General features: G+C 41.1%; 1 protein-coding gene across 1 annotated transcript in view; it reads left to right on the forward strand.

Moving 5' to 3' along the window:
* The window catches only part of LOC126473664 (serine-rich adhesin for platelets-like), a 186887-nt gene that overhangs the window by 161261 nt on the left and 5145 nt on the right, over positions 1–20481 (forward strand). The window contains exons 22-23 of the mRNA XM_050100896.1: positions 6245–6407; positions 13004–13208. Coding sequence (XP_049956853.1) covers positions 6245–6407; positions 13004–13208 — 368 coding nt within the window. The remainder of the gene's footprint in view (positions 1–6244; positions 6408–13003; positions 13209–20481) is intronic.

A 20481-nucleotide genomic window follows, 5' to 3' on the forward strand; every position in this document is an offset into this window, starting at 1 on the left:
TTAAGAGAGTCCCTTATCTGTGTACACCAAGGGAGCAATGAGCAGTTTAAGGGACTAAAATTGTGAAGCTTATTAGTAGAAAGCAGCTAAGTTGTAGAGAAAACTGTCTTATTAAACACAAAATTTATGAGTGAATGACTTGCTTTAAAAGTGGATACTTATCTGTCTGCAACAAAGAGCATTTGGGAAGGCCACCCAGTTTGCTGAACGAATGATTAGTGATTCTATTCAAGCCTGAATTGATGATATTACACTTGATTTTAATATTTCCCATGGTTCAGCATTTGCAGTTGTCCTCGAATCTCTAAATTGTCACATTGTTTGTACTAACTGCATAGTGACAAATTTGGAAGTGTTGAAATTGCATTTAAGGCATTTTGAAGAGGAAAGACACTACTTTCTCTGTCCCATAGTAGCCATTCATGACATGTGGGTCTATCAGTATGACCCACAAATAAGTGGAAGAATGTGAAACTTCCTGGCAGATTAAAACTGTGTGCCCGACCGAGACTCGAACTCGGGACCTTTGCCTTTCGCGGGCAAGTGCTCTACCACCTGAGCTACCGAAGCACGACTCACGCCTGGTACTCACAGCTTTACTTCTGCCAGTACCTCGTCTCCTACCTTCCAAACTTTACAGAAGCTCTCCTGCGAACCTTGCAGAACTAGCACTCCTGAAAGAAAGGATACTGCGGAGACATGGCTTAGCCACAGCCTGGGGGATGTTTCCAGAATGAGATTTTCACTCTACAGCGGAGTGTGCGCTGATATGAAACTTCCTGGCAGATTAAAACTGTGTGCCCGACCGAGACTCGAACTCGGGACCTTTGCCTTTCGCGGGCAAGTGCTCTACCAACTGAGCTACCGAAGCACGACTCACGCCCGGTACTCACAGCTTTACTTCTGCCAGTACCTCGTCTCCTACCTCCCAAACTTTACAGAAGCTCTCCTGCGAACCTGCAGAACTAGCACTCCTGAAAGAAAGGATACTGCGGAGACATGGCTTAGCCACAGCCTGGGGGATGTTTCCAGAATGAGATTTTCACTCTGCAGCGGAGTGTGCGCTGATATGAAACTTCCTGGCAGATTAAAACTGTGTGCCCGACCGAGACTCGAACTCGGGACCTTTGCCTTTCGCGGGCAAGTGCTCTACCAACTGAGCTACCGAAGCACGACTCACGCCCGGTACTCACAGCTTTACTTCTGCCAGTACCTCGTCTCCTACCTTCCAAACTTTACAGAAGCTCTCCTGCGAACCTAGCAGAACTAGCACTCCTGAAAGAAAGGATACTGCGGAGACATGGCTTAGCCACAGCCTGGGGGATGTTTCCAGAATGAGATTTTCACTCTGCAGCGGAGTGTGCGCTGATATGAAACTTCCTGGCAGATTAAAACTGTGTGCCCGACCGAGACTCGAACTCGGGACCTTTGCCTTTCGCGGGCAAGGGCTCTACCAACTGAGCTACCGAAGCACGACTCACGCCCGGTACTCACAGCTTTACTTCTGCCAGTACCTCGTCTCCTACCTTCCAAACTTTACAGAAGCTCTCCTGCGAACCTTGCAGAACTAGCACTCCTGAAAGAAAGGATACTGCGGAGACATGGCTTAGCCACAGCCTGGGGGATGTTTCCAGAATGAGATTTTCACTCTGCAGCGGAGTGTGCGCTGATATGAAACTTCCTGGCAGATTAAAACTGTGTGCCCGACCGAGACTCGAACTCGGGACCTTTGCCTTTCGCGGGCAAGTGCTCTACCAACTGAGCTACCGAAGCACGACTCACGCCCGGTACTCACAGCTTTACTTCTGCCAGTACCTCGTCTCCTACCTTCCAAACTTTACAGAAGCTCTCCTGCGAACCTACAGAACTAGCACTCCTGAAAGAAAGGATACTGCGGAGACATGGCTTAGCCACAGCCTGGGGGATGTTTCCAGAATGAGATTTTCACTCTGCAGCGGAGTGTGCGCTGATATGAAACTTCCTGCGAAGGAGAGCTTCTGTAAAGTTTGGAAGGTAGGAGATGAGGTACTGGCAGAAGTAAAGCTGTGAGTACCGGGCGTGAGTCGTGCTTTGGTAGCTCAGTTGGTAGAGCACTTGCCCGCGAAAGGCAAAGGTCCCGAGTTCGAGTCTCGGTCGGGCACACAGTTTTAATCTGCCAGGAAGTTTCATATCAGCGCACACTCCGCTGCAGAGTGAAAATCTCATTCTGGAAAGTGGAAGAATGTGTTGTGGCAATATCCGTTTGCATCTACAGCAAAAATGTTCCAAAGCCCAGCTTCTGCAAGAAAGTTGATGATAACAGTATGAAATGTTTACTGTTGATTCACTACAATCAAACAGTGAATAGTGACAGCTACTGTAAGATCTGAGACCCAAAATGAAAACAGAAAGGGAGGCTTTTAAAAGGTGTGATTTTGCTTCAGGAAAATGTCCACCCTCATACAGCTGGGCACACAATCCGTGGCACTCAAAATCTTGGTTTTTAGGTGCTGGGGAACCCATCATACAGTTCTGACACAGCTCCAAGTGATTTCCATTCTTTTGGTCTGATGAAGGCACACCTGTGTAAATCAAAGCTGTCATCAAGTGACAAGGTTGTGGAGGGGGTGTGAGAGTGGATTGCGTGGCGCCACAGAATTCCTCGCAGGACTAAATTAGGAAACTTGTGAAGAGATGGACCAAATGCATAGAAGTTGAAGGAAAAATGTAGAGAAGTGATGGTTTCTTGCAATATTGTTCTCAAATAACACACACCCTCTCCCCTCTCCCCTCTCCCCTCTCCCCTCTCCCCTCTCCCCTCTCCCCTCTCCCCTCTCCCCTCTCCCCTCTCCCCTCTCCCCTCTCCCCTCTCCCCTCTCCCCTCTCCCCTCTCCCCTCTCCCCTCTCCCCTCTCCCCTCTCCCCTCTCCCCTCTCCCCTCTCCCCTCTCCCCTCTCCCCTCTCCCCTCTCCCCCTGTCTATCTCTCTCTCTCAATAGTGACTTGAGTCAAGAGATGCAGCACTATGCTTGACCTATCACCGTGGTGAAAGAATGATTGAATGATTACCTTACTCCTTCTATTATTTGGATATCTAGAGTACTTGTACTGTATCTCCTATCTGCACTTTTCAGGATGTCAGAGAACTAATTTTCATCTTGACACCATTTCTGTCTCATTCTGAAATTGTTTCATGGCTTACTTTGGCAATATGGAAACTAGAAGACATTCCTTACCTGTATTTTGTAAAATCAGATGGAATTGTCATTTTTGTGCAGAAAATATGAAGAGATGTTCACCCTGGTTCCACTCCAGTTTGATCACATTTAAGCTGGAAGGATATTGAACTTTTGCAAGCTATAATTTATTTTCTTGTCAACAATTTTCAAATACTCTCTGGAATAGAAATTTGATCTTCCTACCTCCTGTCTGTATGTTTTATTCATTTATTTGTGTTGCAGATTAACAGCTACTTAGAAAGTTTATTTAAAAAAAAAGTAAGTTAAATATGAAATCTTTAATCAAAGGACTATGTCCAGCATTTAGAGCCTGTTGAATAGCAAAGATGTGGAGCATTCCAGGATATTTCCTCTGAGGGTGTTCTTTGACCAGGTACCTTACAGTTCCACAGTACCAGGTGGCAGAATGGGGAGACCCATTTGCACAGTTCACACATTCCTCTTAAAATTAAAACACAGTCATTTAATGGAATGGTGTGTGGTATCATGGAGAGCAATAATTTTCATACTTTCATGTATTTTGATCATGGTTTTCAGTCATTTTGGGGGAGTGTTCACCTGGGATAAGAGAGATTGGGTGGGTAATGTAGGTGTTTGGGATGATAAGAATTTTTTGGCATTAGTATCACTGGTTCTTATTTGTGATGTCACTGATGGTGTGTAGCCGGTTCCATTAGTATGGTGGCTGCATTGCCCGAATGGGGGAAAGTCTTTCACTTTTATATTGCTGTCAGATGTGACTGTTTCACCAGGTCACAACAAAAAGCCTCAATTGAATTTTGAGTATACACAATCAGCTCACAGATGTATGGATCAGCCTAATGTATGGCAGAATTATCGAAGTCTTTAATGGAGCACTGTGTCTACCATATGAAGTGACTTGAGTCTAATGCTGGTAGAATATAGCCACTGGAAAATGGCCTCAGGAGCCAAAACTGGTCATGACATTTAAAAGAAAAATAGAAGTGCAATTGGTTTATCAATTTAATTGCATATCCACAGTGCTCCACAAGCTGGACAAGAAATTCACTTTATATTATTTAACTCACTGAGAAAGACAAGGTCACATGTAGATGTTACTTTCAGAAGAAATATCATTACTGCTGATGAAGAAACATAAAAGTATATACACTGATCAAGCTTTCAGAATTAATAATTAAAACTACATTGTAAAAATAAGAAAAAAGGGGGAGGTATGAGGTAACAATGACATATGTTAAGTTCTGGAGGGTGCCTGGATGCAAGGATGTGTTGGAGGGCAAGGTCACTTCTCTATCTTCCATGGAAACTAATCTCAAGTAGGATGGTTCAAAGAGCCCATGTGGTGCTATAAGCACTTGGGCCCCTTGAATTCTGTTGTAGAGCATGTTTGGCAACTGGGTGCTGTCTCTCCCCAAGGCCCATTCATAAATAATCAACCTAGTAGTGGTGATCATGCCTGTATAAAACACTGTGCAGCAGTGGTCAATATAAAGTACATGTGATTTCAAAAGTTTCTTTCCTTTTTATGCTGTAGAATTTACTGGTGGTAGGTTTCAGTACATGGTGGTAGGAAGCTGCATGGGCCTAGTTTTATAGTAGGGATGATTTCATGGGCTGGAGCCCTGGGATGGAGATAATGGTTTTGGAATGTCATAATGTTTCACTACAATGTTACAGAGATTAGGAGTGTAATAAAATCTGACAGTGGATGGTGTGAGGAGGGTATCAGGGAGAGAGGACCTAATTTTACGGCTCAACTTGAGAAAGTCATGGCCTTGGTGAGTGAGATACTTGAGCAAGGAGAAGTCCCTAAATGGAATGGTATTGTTTGAGAACAGTATTGGAGAGCCAAGAAAAATGGATGAAGGCCTAACGTATTATAAGGATAGTTACCATATGTAATGAACATTTTTGGTAAAAGAAACTGAAATATTCAAAGTACAGAGCCAAGAAATCCATCTAACAAGTCAGTCCTGTAATGTGGCTTCCAGCCATCCAAACAGGCTTTAAAGGCCTAATGGTACTGATCAGCTGCCATGTCATCCTCAGCCCATTGGCATCACTGGATGTGGATACGGAGGAATTTGTGGTCAGTACACTGCTCTCCCAGCTGTTGTCAGTTTCCTTTCACAGTGTAACTACTTCTTAGTCAAGTAGCTCCTCAGTTGGCCTCACAAAGGCTGAGAGCACCCTGCTTGCCAACAGCACTTGGAAGACCCAGACTGCGACCCATCTAAGTGCTAGCCACGCCCGACAGCACTTAACTTCAGTGATCTGATGGAAACCATTACAGCAAGGACGGTTCTCTCAAAAAAGGACAGGGCCAATTTCTTTCCCCTCCTTTCCCCAAAACTGAACTTGTGCTCCATCTGTAATGACCTTTTTGGTGACCGAATATTAAACCCTAATCTTTTTTCCCCCTTCTTAAGACCAAATGTGAATGATAAACAGAAAATTAAGGGTAGGAAATTGATATGAAAAGAATTTAGAGTCACTCACCATTTCTGTACACTTTTCAAAAAAGGCAACCACTGTCAAAATATTGTGTGCATTAATTGCTAACTTAAACAGGAGTCCAAAAATTTGTCACTTATGTTAACATCTAGTTTTCTGTTATTTGTATGTCAAATAGCTCCTGTTTTTAATGTGACTAAGTAACATTAGTAATGTACAAATTTTATTAGGTAATTAGAGATAAAGCAAACATTTGGATTGGGAAACTGGTACTGCATTTGTTGGGAATCAGGGATATCCCAACTCCGGTTTGTTGGGTGGATATTTGAGCTGCCAGTTCCAATTAAGAGTACAGTGTCTTTACCACTGCACCATCTCCCTGGATATTTGAGCTGCCAGTTCCAATTAAGAGTACAGTGTCTTTACCACTGCACCATCTCCCTCAGTACACTTTCCAGAAGAAAGGAAGAGTTACCTTCATATGGCACACTGACACTGTCGTCGATAAAACTAAAGAGATGAAATGTTCTGAATTGTGTTTAGCTGAGGCAATCACATTTAGACTTCTATGTTTTATCAACTACTTTTGCAGTGAGGAGACGTACACTGTGCTGGATTACTGTCCCCGGAACTTAGTGCAGATGGCAAGTGCAGAGACTGTATCACACCTTCCCGTGAAGTACGGAGCTGATGCAGGCCGCAACTTGATTTTGCTCACAATGCTGCAAAACTATGAGAACAAAATGACTGAAATGGTATGCACAACTTTTGTTAATCTTATCTAATGCAAATAACTTAATGAGTGGGCTTAACTATTTCTTGCCTTTGTACAAGCAGATTTTATGATACTACATAATGTGATACATAAAATTCTACTAGTTTTCTGGAAGTATAACATTATCAGCACATCTTGCAGAACTGCAACAATGTCATTCATTACATTATTTTATTGTTCCCTGTGGCCACTGTTCAATTAAAAATTGCTGGGAGTGACTGCAGGCAGCCACAGGTACTTTCAGAAACAGTTTTTTTTTCACCATTACCAGCTTCAGGCAATTGTGCCCATTTTCAGATTGCTACAGTTGTGTTCATTACATGAGGAATCTTTTCAGCAACATGTCATCTGCTCTTGTAGTGAGTAAGACTATTTGTGCAGTTAGCACTACTTCATGTGTGGTGGAGATAACTTACATGTGCTCCAAATGTCCAAATGCATGATATCTGGTTATCTATATATACTTATGTGTGTGCCACATTTATAACATACACTTTGAAGGTTCTGTTATATGTTGGGAAAACCCATAAAACTTGTATTTCACATCCGTTCTTAATCAGTAGCTTAAAATTTATCATCATATCTCACTATGTGATGTGCCTGTTCCATAAGTATCACCATTTCCTAATCCTCACACCACCTTTTTCTTCCTGCCTCTTCCTTTCCCTTCATCCCTTCTGCCAGAAGATGCGGCCACTGAATCCAAAAGCTTGCACGTTTATATATCTTTTATATTTGTTTTCTCCTGCTGCCTGTTGGTCCATTGAATTTTCAAATACTGAGTATTTTTGTTGACATAACTATATGATGCTCTATTTAGTCACTGATATTGGGTATTATTCACCCAGGTGTGGATCCTGTATCGATGTTCAAAAACAGCTAATCCTACATACTTACTCCACAACGTACTATGTGGTGCATAAGGAAGGGTAACTTGTATAACTGCTACTTATTCCATTTCCTCTTCACTGACAGATGGAGGGAGGAAAAATGACTACCTGTGCCCTCCTGTGGAAGCCCTGATTATTCTTATCTTATTTTCATGGTCCTTACATGAGGTGTACATTGGTGTCAGTACAATCATTTCATATTCTGTCGCAAATGCCAGTTTAGGAATGGTGGATAGGATCTTAGGTAGGATGTCCCTCATTTCAATTCAGGATGAGAGATAATCAAAGCCCTGGTGAAGGATATGGTTCAGTCATTCCAGTCCCGTGATATTGGGTGATTTTTGGGGGGGGGGGGGGGTGCTGTGTTGCTGATTCTTGTCTCTCTCTCTCTCTGTGTGTGTGTGTGTGTGTGTGTGTGTGTGTGTGTGTGTGTGGGAGGGAGGGGGGGGGGGGAGATTTTTGGGTGTGTGAGAGTATGGCACAGGAATATTTATTAGTGGACCAAGTAAGGGGGCTATTTCTTTTATGTGAAGGCCTTGGTGAGGCAAGGTAGACCTCGTCACTGCAGCACGTCATCCGTGGGTGAGATGTTTGGTGTGGAAGGGATGGCAGGTGTTAGAATGCAGTTACTGTTAGTGGTTAGTGGGTTTAATGTCAACAGGCATGTGGACAGTGCCATCAGAGAGGTGGAGTCAACGTCCAGGAAGGTGGCACACTGGGTTGAGGAAGACCAGGTGAAGTGGATGAAAGAGATGTTGAGGTTGTGAAGGAATGTGGATAGGGTGTCTTGGCCTGGAGGCCAGATCTTGAAGATGTCATCAGTGAACCTGAGCCAGACTGAAGATTGGGAGGGTAGGAAGGTTTTCTATATATGATCGCTAAACAGGTTGGCATATGAGTGTGTCGTGTGGATGTCCATTGCTGTGTGGCAGATTTGTTTGTATACCTTCGCTTCAAAGGAAAGGGAAAGTATACTGATGGGAGGCCTCCACCAGCTATCTGACTCCTCCACCTACGGTCTCTCCCAGACTGATCCCTTCCTGGCAGCCCAGCATAAACTCCAATCTCTACTGAAATCCATATGCCCTTCCCAGAAATTTTCCCCCAAGTCTGTCTCCCTCCTCACCCCAACACCACCCTGTACACCCACCTTCTAAATGCTCCCCAAAATCCACGCAATCCTGTGCACCCTGTTGTAGCTGGTTTTTGTGCTCCCACTGAAAGAACTTCTTCTCTTGCTGACCAACTAACTGCTCAAAACCTAGCATCCCACATCAAAGATACTAACTACTTCCTCCACCGACTTTTCACCAGCCCCACCCCTTTACCTCCTGGAACCCTACTCTTAACTGTTAATTCCACTTCCCTACAGACCATCATCCATCATTGCCCATGCCCATGCTCTTGCTTGCTGCTATTGGACACTACTACTTCCAATATCGTTCAGATTACCAATCCACTACTTCACTCCTCATACGTCTTACTAACTCTATCCTAACACACAATTACTTCTGCTCTGAAGGGAAGGTATATAAACAAATCTGCAGTGCAGCCATGGGTGTCCACCTGTTTATGGGCCAATTCAATGATGTCTTCATGATCTGAACTCACGGTCAAGACACCCTATCTACATTTCTACACAGTTTTAAAATCTTCTCTCCCATCTGCTTCACCTGATCCTCCTCAACCTAGCATGCCATCTTCCTGAACACAGACATCCACCTCTGATGGCTCCATCCACACCTCTCTCCATATTAAACCCACTAACTATCAATGTTACCTGCATTTTCACAGCTGACATCCTTCCCACACCAAGAAGTCTCTCCCATACAGCTTAGCCACCTGTGGATGGCGTATTTGCAGTAATGAGAACTGGCTTGACCAGTATGCTTGAAGGCCTCTCAAAGGCCTTCACAGACAAGCAGTACTCCCCAATGTAGTCCATAGACAGATTTCCCACATCAAATCATCACAAAACCCCAGTTGTCCCACTACACCCAAGGATCAACTATAAAGGAGTCCCCCTTTGTCACCCAGTATCACTCTGAACTGTATAACAGGACTGTCAGGATTTTATAATTTAGTAGTACCGAATTATGCAAAAATGTGACAGTGGGCATTAGCTTATCCAATGCCATGCCATAACTAAATTTCAAGAACACAGAAAAATACTGTTTCTTGTGCATGTACTGACAATTTTGAAATCAATAATAAATAAAAGTTTGACAGCTTTGGAGTGTTGGTGAAAATCTCCAAACAATATTGCTTATGTTGCTTTGGATTACACAGTAACTTGCAATCTTAGTACACGTAATGATTACTCACACAATTTAGCTATTAATTACAAATTAAAAAAGATAAATATTTGTACAAGGAAAAATGAGTAGTTTTTGACTCCATCAGTTTACTGCGATGGCAAAACAGTATGTTCTTTTTGATAAAGTACCAAATGTTTTATGAAAGTGAGTCAAAAAAATATCAAAAGTGAGTTATTAAGTAGTCAAGTAACACATGGATCCATTTTACTGGTTTTAATGAATGGTAGTGCCTACATTGATAATAAAAATATTTTTAATTCCATTGTGGTCATGTTTTAGTGGCAATAATCTTCATGTTCTTCATGTATTATTTCACGGCAGTGTAACATTAATGATTCCATATCTTTCCTTTTCTTCTAATATTTCAGTATACAGCCATGTTCCAGTCAAATTTTGCTTGTGTGTTCCATTATCATCACAAACATGTGCTGCTGCTGCTGCTATATTCTAAGCACACCACAAACTACCAACTGCCACAGACAGTAGCTGTACTCAAAGCTGTTACAAAAACAGTCTCTGCCTAGCAAGTGCAGCTCCCGTACAACTATGTTAATGCGTTATACATACTGTGTTTGCTGTTACTACATATTGATGGTTTCTGCATTATTAATCCTCGAGCGGGTGCACCATTTTTCGTAGCGCGAGTGGGCGTGCGGCACACTTTGTACACATGTATAGAATACTTTCATTTATGTTGCCAAGGTGAGTCATGTATGATCAAAATCACAGTTTAATCTTAGTTTATTTAAACAAAGAGAAAATAAACTTCCATAATGTGACCTAATCTACTGTTTTATTAAACAATAATGAAATAAATTTTCACTATAACTCTCTGTTGCCAAGGACAGGTGTTAAAGAGACAGTAATGATGCATTTGAACCATTAAGCAGTGCAGTTGTATCAGATCTCGGTTAGCTGCTTATTTGATCACTAATTATCTCGTAGACAACTGCCTCAATGTGGGATTATGTTGCCAGTTCATAACTGGGGTCATTTTTTGAACTGGTTGTAAATTTTTTTCTCACCTAGCTGACTTTGTATTTTATATTACTGCTGCTCACTTGGACGTAAAACAACACAATTTATCATTGTGTTACCTGAAGCAATACTGAAGGAATAGGTATAGGTTTGCAGTTGTGAAACAAAAATGGAACTGCACAAAATCATTTTATTTTTGGTTGGTGCACTTTATATGTAGGTGCGCCCGCTCAAGGGTTAATCTTTTGAAAGAGTTAATCACGATAATAACATCGTCAATGTTTACAAATTTCTTCAGGAAAATGCCAGCATTTGTGCAAATAATTCTTTACGCTTCTAACAGATGGTGTTAAATGTTACATTCGTGGAATACTGGCACCTACTTTCAAACATCCAAAAGATCCCTATGAACTGAAATTTACAAATATACAAATCAAATTTATGCTCTGTCTTAGTGTTCTAAAAGTGAGTGTATTTAAATTTGTGTTATTGTTCTTACTAACTGCGTCATTACAACTGGAACAACTGAACCATACCCTTCACCAGGGCGTAGATTCTCTCTCATCCTGCCCTGCAATAAGGGCATCCTACACAGGATCTTTCCCACCCCTCCTACAGTGGTGTTCACTTTCCTACTGAACCTTCGCAACATCCTGGCCACTTTCTCTCCCAATCCCTGTAGTAGATGAAGGTGCAAGATCTGCCCAATCCATCCACCTATCTTCCTATTCACCCCTTGAGAGGCTGAGCCAGCTGTGAAAGCAGCCATGACATACGTGAACTCAGCTGCAACCACTGCATAACTTTTTGTGTCAGTATGACAACCAGCCAGCTGTCAACCAGTATGAATGTCCACTGCCAAACTATTGTCAAGAACAAAGTTGACCACCTGGGGGCACAACATGCAGCTGAACACATGTTCAGCTGCAATGGCAGCTTCACAACCCGAGCCATCTGGATCCTCCCTTCACCACCAGCTTTTCTGAACTATGCAGATAAGGGTTATTCTTAAGATATGTCCTTTGCTCCTGTAACCATCCTGACCTCAGTCTCGGGTGACCCCCTGTCCCTGCACCTTCACCCAACGGTTTTTCCTTCCTCTGCCCTGTCACCCTGCTCAATTCATGTCCTCATGTCTCCTTCAGTATATGCTGCTTCCCACTGGTCTCTACAGTTATGCCAGTGCCAGCCTCATTCATAGCCAGCAAACCAGCTGGCGTCCATCAGAGCTGCTAGCCACTCACCCACAATCCCTCTCCCTGCCTCTTACCTCTTTCTCCTCTCCTCTACTCACCCAACCCGACACTACCCCCAACACAGTCAGTCAACCTGCTTAGAAATAGCACTGGTACTGTTAGTCCAGCTGGCATCGTGTGCATGTGTGTGCGCATGCATGCAAAGGTGTGTGTGTGTTTTACTGTAGCTCATCAAAGGATAATTACATTTTTTCTGTGTGCCTATCGATGACCCAGTGCGTCTGCTTTTCGGTGAGTGGTCTCCTTTAACCCAAAATGTAGTATAGATAAGTTTCTGTTTTCCAACTGTAACATTTAATTTCCCATCATGTCTACCTGTGACACTTGCTTCTTTTTTATGTGCATATCGTAAACTACAGCTATCACATGTTCCATTACATTTAGCACAAAATGCATTTCCTGTTCACTTTCAGCTTCCACTGCTGTAACAATAATTAATCATATTGTGCTAATTTTGTGTCCTTGATGAACGATAACAGTCCTTTAGGTCTGCCAAATCCAACTCAAGCTGCCACATTTTACAGTGCTACAATAAACTCCGAAATGCCATCACATTGGCATTTTGAATCTGCTTCTCCACTCCAACTACTCAGTCGTCTCACATTGTATTCATACACAATAGCCACTTGGTGGTGGTTGCAGTTGCGAAGTTGTGGAAAAACTGTAAGTGTGTGCCTGACTCATTATCTTGGACTGTGGTGCCACTGTGAACAAAGCTGAAGTCAGCATACATTATTCCTGTTCTGTTTCTTTGTGTAGAATGCTTATTAGTATTTGTGACATGTACAAATTCTTCCTTCTGCATATAAAGTGGCACTGACTGCATACTGCTGGCACTCAGTACAGGAGCAGACATTGTGTTGCTGACACATCGGCTGTCGAAGAAACACAATTGCAGGGATCTGACGATTGGCACAGCTGATAAAAACCAGTGATGGCAGCTGAATATAACCTTTTTAAATTTATAGCTATTTGAGCTCTTCTTCAACAATGTTGAATTACATCCCAATGTCAGCTTCTCATTATATTTTGTTCCTTCAGAATTGATGGTACTTCAAAATTTTGATATACTTGTACTGCAGTTGTGCAGCATCACAAGGTAGTTAACAACATGTGATGTCTTGCGACCTACAGGTTCTCTCTTGTGGTCTCGAATCGGACCGCCAGCGGTGGCTGGAAGCTGTAGCTGAGCCGCAGTCGGACAACCCTGACGAGACTGTGTACGAGGAGTGGGACTGTCCCCAGGTCCGAGCTGTCCACGCCTACGCTGCGCGTCAGCCTGATGAACTGTCTCTGGATGTCGCAGATGTCGTTAATGTTTTGCGCAAAGTGGCTGATGGTGAGTCAGTTGTGTTTCTTGTTGCAATATCGTATTGTGTGCAGTGCAGTATTGGCTCTTTATGTGTGTGTGTGTGTGTGTGTGTGTGTGTGTGTGTGTGTACGATTTTTTTGCTGTCGTCATTCTGCCCAAAGACTGACTCGATGCAGCTCCCTACACTAATCTATTCTGTGTACGCCTCTTCCCTCTGTTACTGAAATGACAATGCCTTGATGCCTCAGGATGTGTCCTGCAACTGATTGTTTCTTCTAATCAAGTTGTCCCATAAACTTTGTTTCTCCCCAATTTGATTCAGTACTTCCTATTTAGTTGCTCGATCCATCCTTCTAATCTTCGGTATTCTTGTGTAGCTCCATATTTCAAAAGCTTCTGCACTCTTCTTGTCTGTACTGTTTATTGTCCACATTTCACTTGGGCACCAGTTTTTTTCCAGTCCTGAAGGGAGATAGTAGACTAATAAGAGTGTTATTCTTTTTTTCAGCCATAGGTATGGTTTATCTGTTTTGTCTCCATCTATGTTTAGATGGGAGAGAGGAGAATTTTGAATTTATCATCATTTTTCTGATTTTATTTTAATTTTAGTTTGATAGGGTAAAATATAATCCCAGCAGTTGCCTTACACACGAGGTTATTTTGTAGACTTTATATTCAGTTGCTATTTGCCTAGTTTGTCTGTCTTTCTTTCTTTCTTACTTAATTTCTTAGTTTCTTTGTTGCTGGTTAGTCTTGTTTGCGGTTCTGTTGTTGTAGTCTTTGTCTGTGTTTTGTTGGGAGAAGAGACTGTTTTGTCTTCATTGTTGTGAAGCACCTGTACTCTGGGCAGTGTTCAGTAATATTGGAGTGCATGTGCTCTGCGCCATGGGGCATGACTGCCTCAACATTGGCTAAGACTGTCTGTGCCTCAAGCACTCCAGCTTTGGCACGGGGCGCCATCACTTAAAAACTATAAGAGGCAATCAAAACGTTTCCGTTTGAAGGCCATACAGTCCAGAATAATCTGTATTATGCAAATTGGTCATAATCGCTGTGAGTGTTGAGGCAGTTGTCCCATTGATGCACCAGGTAGAAGATACCCATTTGGTAAAACACCGTGTCCAGCTATCTAAAAAAGCCTATAACTGCCTGCTGCACATCCTCATCCAACAGGAATCATCTTCCCTTTGTGGTCCAATGTTCCCTAACACTGTCCTTAAAGTGCTCCAGCTTTGGCACAGGGCACCATCAATTCAAAACAATAGGGGCCAATCAAAAAGTTTACATTAAAAGGCTGTACAGTCCAGAAGGGACCAGAGGCAGTTAATCATATGGAGATATCAGAACTGCAGGGGATTTCTTGGGTGTCTCCCAACTGAGTTTGTGTAACTTGGATTGATGTCTACCGGTGTACGTCTTTTGGCAACTGAGAAAAGAAAACAGAACTTTGGTCCTGTTTGTAGATGTTGGGTAATAACATTGCCATAGTTAACATTTCTGCATTTACTGCATGCATGCCAGAAAGCCATGAATGCCACACTGACCTCTTGGGTACATGTCGGTGTTTATATACCCACATGGGAGTCATGCTATGTCACATATATCCTACAGCAATGCCCTCAGAAGGAAACTTTTTGATTGCCACTTATATGAAGACAAGAGAATCCTCGCACATGTTTGAAGTTTCTAGGAACGGTGTCATAAACTGTCAACTCATTATCTTCGACTCTTGTGCCAAGATACAGGGCAGTGGTACCAGCATTTTTTTATACTAATCCTCAAAGTTGACAACTAGAAACTAAATAAAATTTGAGCCTAAATGAGCCAAGAATAAAGAAAGCAGTCCATAAAATGAAATACGTATCTTTACAGTTCCAGATTGCTCACAGTGTGTTGAAGTGCCAACTTTTGTGGCACTGTCCAGTGACTAGGGACCAGTCTGATGGAGTTTCAGATTAGATACACTAGGCCTAACTGTTCCATAGGCCTGTAGTGATGATAATCTTGAGAATGTCAAATGTATTAAAAAACAAAAATACGGGATACTTATTTACAGAACAACTTATGTGCTTAACTTTCTTCAACAGATCCTAAGGGTTACAGTTAACAAGGATGTGAAAAAAGTCAAAATGTTAATTTTTTTTTTCATTCACACATTAATTTAAAAGGCTACCCCAAATATTTATATGTATATTTACTAAGGAAGGTAATTCTTGGTCTGTCGTCATCAAGCATTGTTAAAAAACAAAAACAGTTTTAAGGCTTATACAGATTGTATCTGATTCTGCTAAGAAATTCATCTACACAGTAGGTGTTTACTAAGAACAAATGTTTTAATGTGCTCTTAAATTGTAATTTTGTGTGTGTGTGTGTGTGTGTGTGTGTGTGTGTGTGTGTGTGTGTGTGTGTTTTCCCCTGCTGCCACTTGGTGAGTACATTATCACACACATTGTGTTTCTTTTATACTTTGAAGCATTCTAGTGGTCTGTAATGCTGGTGCATATGTTACTTTGGCTGTGTTTGTGTAATATATACATGATAAAATAGTGGTAACGTGTTTGTTTTACAATTTACAGCTATAGTTTCGTGTTGTATAGATTGAAATGGAGTTTTTAGAGCAAAAGTTCTTAAAGTTTTAGCAACATTTGTTCCACTTTGTGTGTTCTTTTTTTAGTATGTGCCTTGATGGCTCTACATTTAGTTATTCTGTACAGAATAAGAGGCTGACAGCAAGAATCGTCAAATAGAAACTTGTTCAGGCTATTCCTACAGTGTGTAGATAACAGTTGTTTTATACATATCGGTGTAGTTGCTAAAGGTAGTGGCTACATTTACAATGTTGCTTTCAGCCTGTGTAAGCAGTGCAGTTGCTTTCAACAAGTTGTGTATTAATTGTCTATTGCTCACGTGGCTGACACTAGTTTTCCCCAATTGGTTTTGTCTGACTGGGCTGGATTGTATTCACATCATTTTCAGTGCTGTTGTGTTAACTCTCTGTCTGTTAGCTTCAGCCATTGTTGGCTTTCAATTACACAGGTTACATTGCTTATGAATCATTATTATAGCCTGGAGGACACTGGTCGTCCACACAGGCTGTGCTGTGTCAATCTGAAACAAAATAATGTTACATTACTTTATTGGTTACCTTGACTCAGTCCCCCTTTCATGTGTGTAATTTTAGGTACATTGAAGCTGATTGCAACTAATTTCCATCTTATGTAGTATTCTCTTTATTTTAGTTTGTGAAAGAAATGTCAGAGGCAGAAAAACCTCTTACACAGTTTAGTAGAGATTCTAATCTGTAACTGGAATGGTTCTATGAGCTGAATGATGAAGATCCTGACAGTGATGCTGCTGACTTAGAGGATGAGGATTGTGTACATAAAGCTGTCATGATTCAGGATCAGAACAATAAATGTTATAAAATGATGAATTTGAATTGCAGGAAGATGTAATTAAAGAGTTCACTTTTTTGCGTGGAATAACTAAATGGAGGAAAAGTAATTATGTTGGAAGAATGTGTTAGAAGAAGATCTTGTAATATTATTATACATTTACCAAGACCCATAAATGAAGCTTGTATGACAGACAGAAGTAGATATCCTGAATTTAATCTTGAATAAAAATATCATCCTTATTATTGCAACTTGTGCTCATGTTTACATCAATGAAATTCATGGCAACTTTACTAAGGAAATGGTTGCTGAAGAAACAGGTGCTATAGACATCAGAGCTTTCATTGGTTTGTTGTATCTGTATGGAGCTCTCAGATGTTCTAGAAAGAATATTTTGTAGTTGTGGTATAACACGAAAGGCAATGACAGAGGGAGGTGGTGCAGTGGTTGGCACACTTTACTCGACATTTGGAAGGACGACATTTCAAACCCACGTCCAGCCATCGTGATTTGGATTTTCCGTAATTTTCCTAAATCAAATCCTGGGATTGTTCCTTCGAAAGGGCATGGCAGATTTCCTTCCCCATCCTTCCCTAACCCGAGTTTGCACTAATCTCTAATGACCTCGACGTTGATGAGAAGTCAAACACTAATCTCCTCCTCGAGCAGCAATGGACATCATGTTATTTATGCACAATTTAAAACCAATTCAGGTTTTGCTTGACATGTTTGAGGTTCAATAATATCCATAACAGAGATGTTCACAGAGAGAGTTGGCCACTGCCAGATAGGTAGTAGAACTGTTTACGAACAGTTGCCAAAAATATTTCTCTCTTAGTGAATACCTTACTGTTGATGAACAGCTTTTTGTATTCAGGGGAAACTGCCCATCAAGGCAATATATTCCTAGCAAACCTGCAAAGTATGTGTTAAAAGTGTTCGGTTTGGTTGATGTAAAAATGGCTTACACTTTTAATGTAAAATTTTACATCAGTAAGCAACTGCAGGAGCCATAAAATACCAGTAATTTGGCTGAAGATACTGATTTTAGAGTAATTGAACCAGTACATGGCACAAACAGAAATATTGCTAATGACTAAATGGTTTACCAGTTTGTTTTTGATCAATAAACTCCAGGCTAAGAAAGTGACGTACGTCAGAACAGTACATAAAAACAAGAGAAGTGATGAAAGAATTTCTACCAAAAAGATAAAAAGTAGCCAAAATCATCTATCTCCACATTTCAGCAACATTGTACATTGGTGCCACACTGTCCAAGAAAAATAGGACAGCATTGGCAGCATCAGGCATGCATATCATATCAGTGATGCCATAGACCCTCCAACAGGAGAGCAGAAGAAACCTCAAATGATTACTGTCTTTAAGTGGGGACAGATCTTTTGTTGTGTCAGAAAAACAACATGTCATGTAATATGAGAAGCTGGTCTGCTGTTTTACAATATTTTGAATATTGCAGCCATAAATACTTTATTGCTATATAAATATGAATGCATTGCTTTGAATTAGGGTGTAGAGAGATTTGATTTTATAGAAAAATCAGTTGGGGAAAAAATAAAGCCTCAAATAGAGCAACATTGCCTTTTAATAAGTTCAGAAGAAGCAGCTCTTGGAAGAAGAGCTAAATTACTGTAAGGCACTCTAGAAATTGTGGAACAGCCAAAAAAAAACAGCTGCATAATGTGGCAGATGTTACATGTGAAGGAGCATGAAATAAGACAATCCATAGACGATGTACTACATGGAACAAGTGGAAATGTGCAGATCATCTAAAAGACATATGCATAAACTGTTTTATCAAATAATGTGTTTCTTATTTCAGTTTTGTTTGCACTTTATTACCAAAATTACTCTTCGTGTGTGCTTATTAGTTAGATCACTGTTTTGAAATAAACATTTCCATGTTCAATATAATGGAAGGAAACATTCCACGTGGGAAAATTTATATATAAAAACAAAGATGAGGTGACTTACCGAACAAAAGCGCTGGCAGGTCGATAGACACACAAACAAACACAAACATACACACAAAATTCAAGCTTTCGCAACAAACTGTTGCCTCATCAGGAAAGAGGGAAGGAGAGGGGAAGACGAAAGGAAGTGGGTTTTAAGGGAGAGTGTAAGGAGTCATTCCAATCCCGGGAGCGGAAGGACTTACCTTAGGGAGAAAAAAGGACAGGTATACACTCGCACACACGCACATATCCATCCACACATACAGACACAAGCTTGTGCTTGTGCTTGTGCTGTATGTGTGGATGGATATGTGCGTGTGTGCGAGTGTATACCTGTCCTTTTTTCTCCCTAAGGTAAGTCCTTCCGCTCCCGGGATTGGAATGACTCCTTACCCTCTCCCTTAAAACCCACTTCCTTTCGTCTTCCCCTCTCCTTCCCTCTTTCCTGATGAGGCAACAGTTTGTTGCGAAAGCTTGATTTTTGTGTGTATGTTTGTGTTTGTTTGTGTGTCTATCGACCTGCCAGCGCTTTTGTTCGGTAAGTCACCTCATCTTTGTTTTTATATAACATTTCCATGTTCTTTTGATATGTATTTGAGTTGTTTCATGTACCTCAGTGTTTACATGGAAAACAGATGTTAATTCGTTATTTTGAAATGTAAGACTGTTTCAAACATTACAGCATATTATACTGTATGCATGTATTAAATGTGTTTATTTATTTATTGTTCCGTGGGACCAAATTAAGGAGACGTCTCCATGGTCATGGAATGAGTCAATACATGAAATTATAACACGATATTAGAAACAGATAAAATGAAATATAAAAAAAACATATTCAGGTGACAAGTTGTAAGTTTAAATAAAGAAAATCAACAATGTAACACTGGAATTTGCTTAATTTTTTAGCTCTTCCAGGAGCTCCTCGACAGAATAGGAGGAGTGAGCCATGAGGAAACTCTTCAGTTTAGACTTAAAAGAGTTTGGGCTACTGCTAAGATTTTTGAGTTCTTGTGGTAGCTTATTGAAAGTGGATGCAGCAGAATACTGCACTCCTTTCTGCACAAGAGTCAAGGAAGTGCAATCCACATGCAGATTGGATTTCTGCCTAGTATTAACTGAGTGAAAGCTGCTAACTCTTGGGAATAGTCTAATATTGCTAACAACAAACGACATTAAAGAAAATATATACTGTGAGGGCAATGTCAGAATTCCCAGACTATTGAATAGGGGTCGACAAGAGGTTCTCGAACTTAAACCACATATAGCTCGAACAGCCCATTTTTGAGCCAAAAATACCCTTTTTGAATCAGAAGAATTACCCCAAAAAATAATACCATACGTCATAAGCGTATGAAAATATGCGAAGTAGACTACTTTTCGTGTTGTAGTGTCACTTATTTCAGGTACTGTTCTAATGGTAAATAAAGCAGCATTTAGTTTCTGAACAAGATCCTGAACGTGGGCTTTCGACAACAGCTTACTATCTATCTGAACGCCTAGGAACTTGAACTGTTCCGTCTCGCTTATTATATCCCCATTCTGTCTGATCAAAATATCGGTTCTTGTTGAATTGTGAGTTAGAAACTGTAAAAACTGAGTCTTACTGTGATTTAGCATCAAATTATTTTCCACAAGCCAGGAACTTATTTCATGAACTACATTATTTGATACTGTTTCAATATTACACACAAGATCCTTCACTACCAAGCTGGTGTCATCAGCAAACAGAAATATTTTTGAATCACCTGTAACACTAGAAGGCATATCATTTATATAAATAAGAAACAGCAGTGGCCCCAGCACCAACCCTTGGGGAACACCCCACTTAACAGTGCCCCATTGGGACTGAACATCACTACCACTCTCAATATTACAGAGAATTACCTTCTGCTTTCTGTTATTAAAGTAAGAGGCGAAACAACTGTAAGC

Source organism: Schistocerca serialis, chromosome 4 (assembly GCF_023864345.2).
Source record: "Schistocerca serialis cubense isolate TAMUIC-IGC-003099 chromosome 4, iqSchSeri2.2, whole genome shotgun sequence".
Classification (NCBI taxonomy): Eukaryota; Metazoa; Arthropoda; class Insecta; order Orthoptera; family Acrididae; genus Schistocerca; species Schistocerca serialis.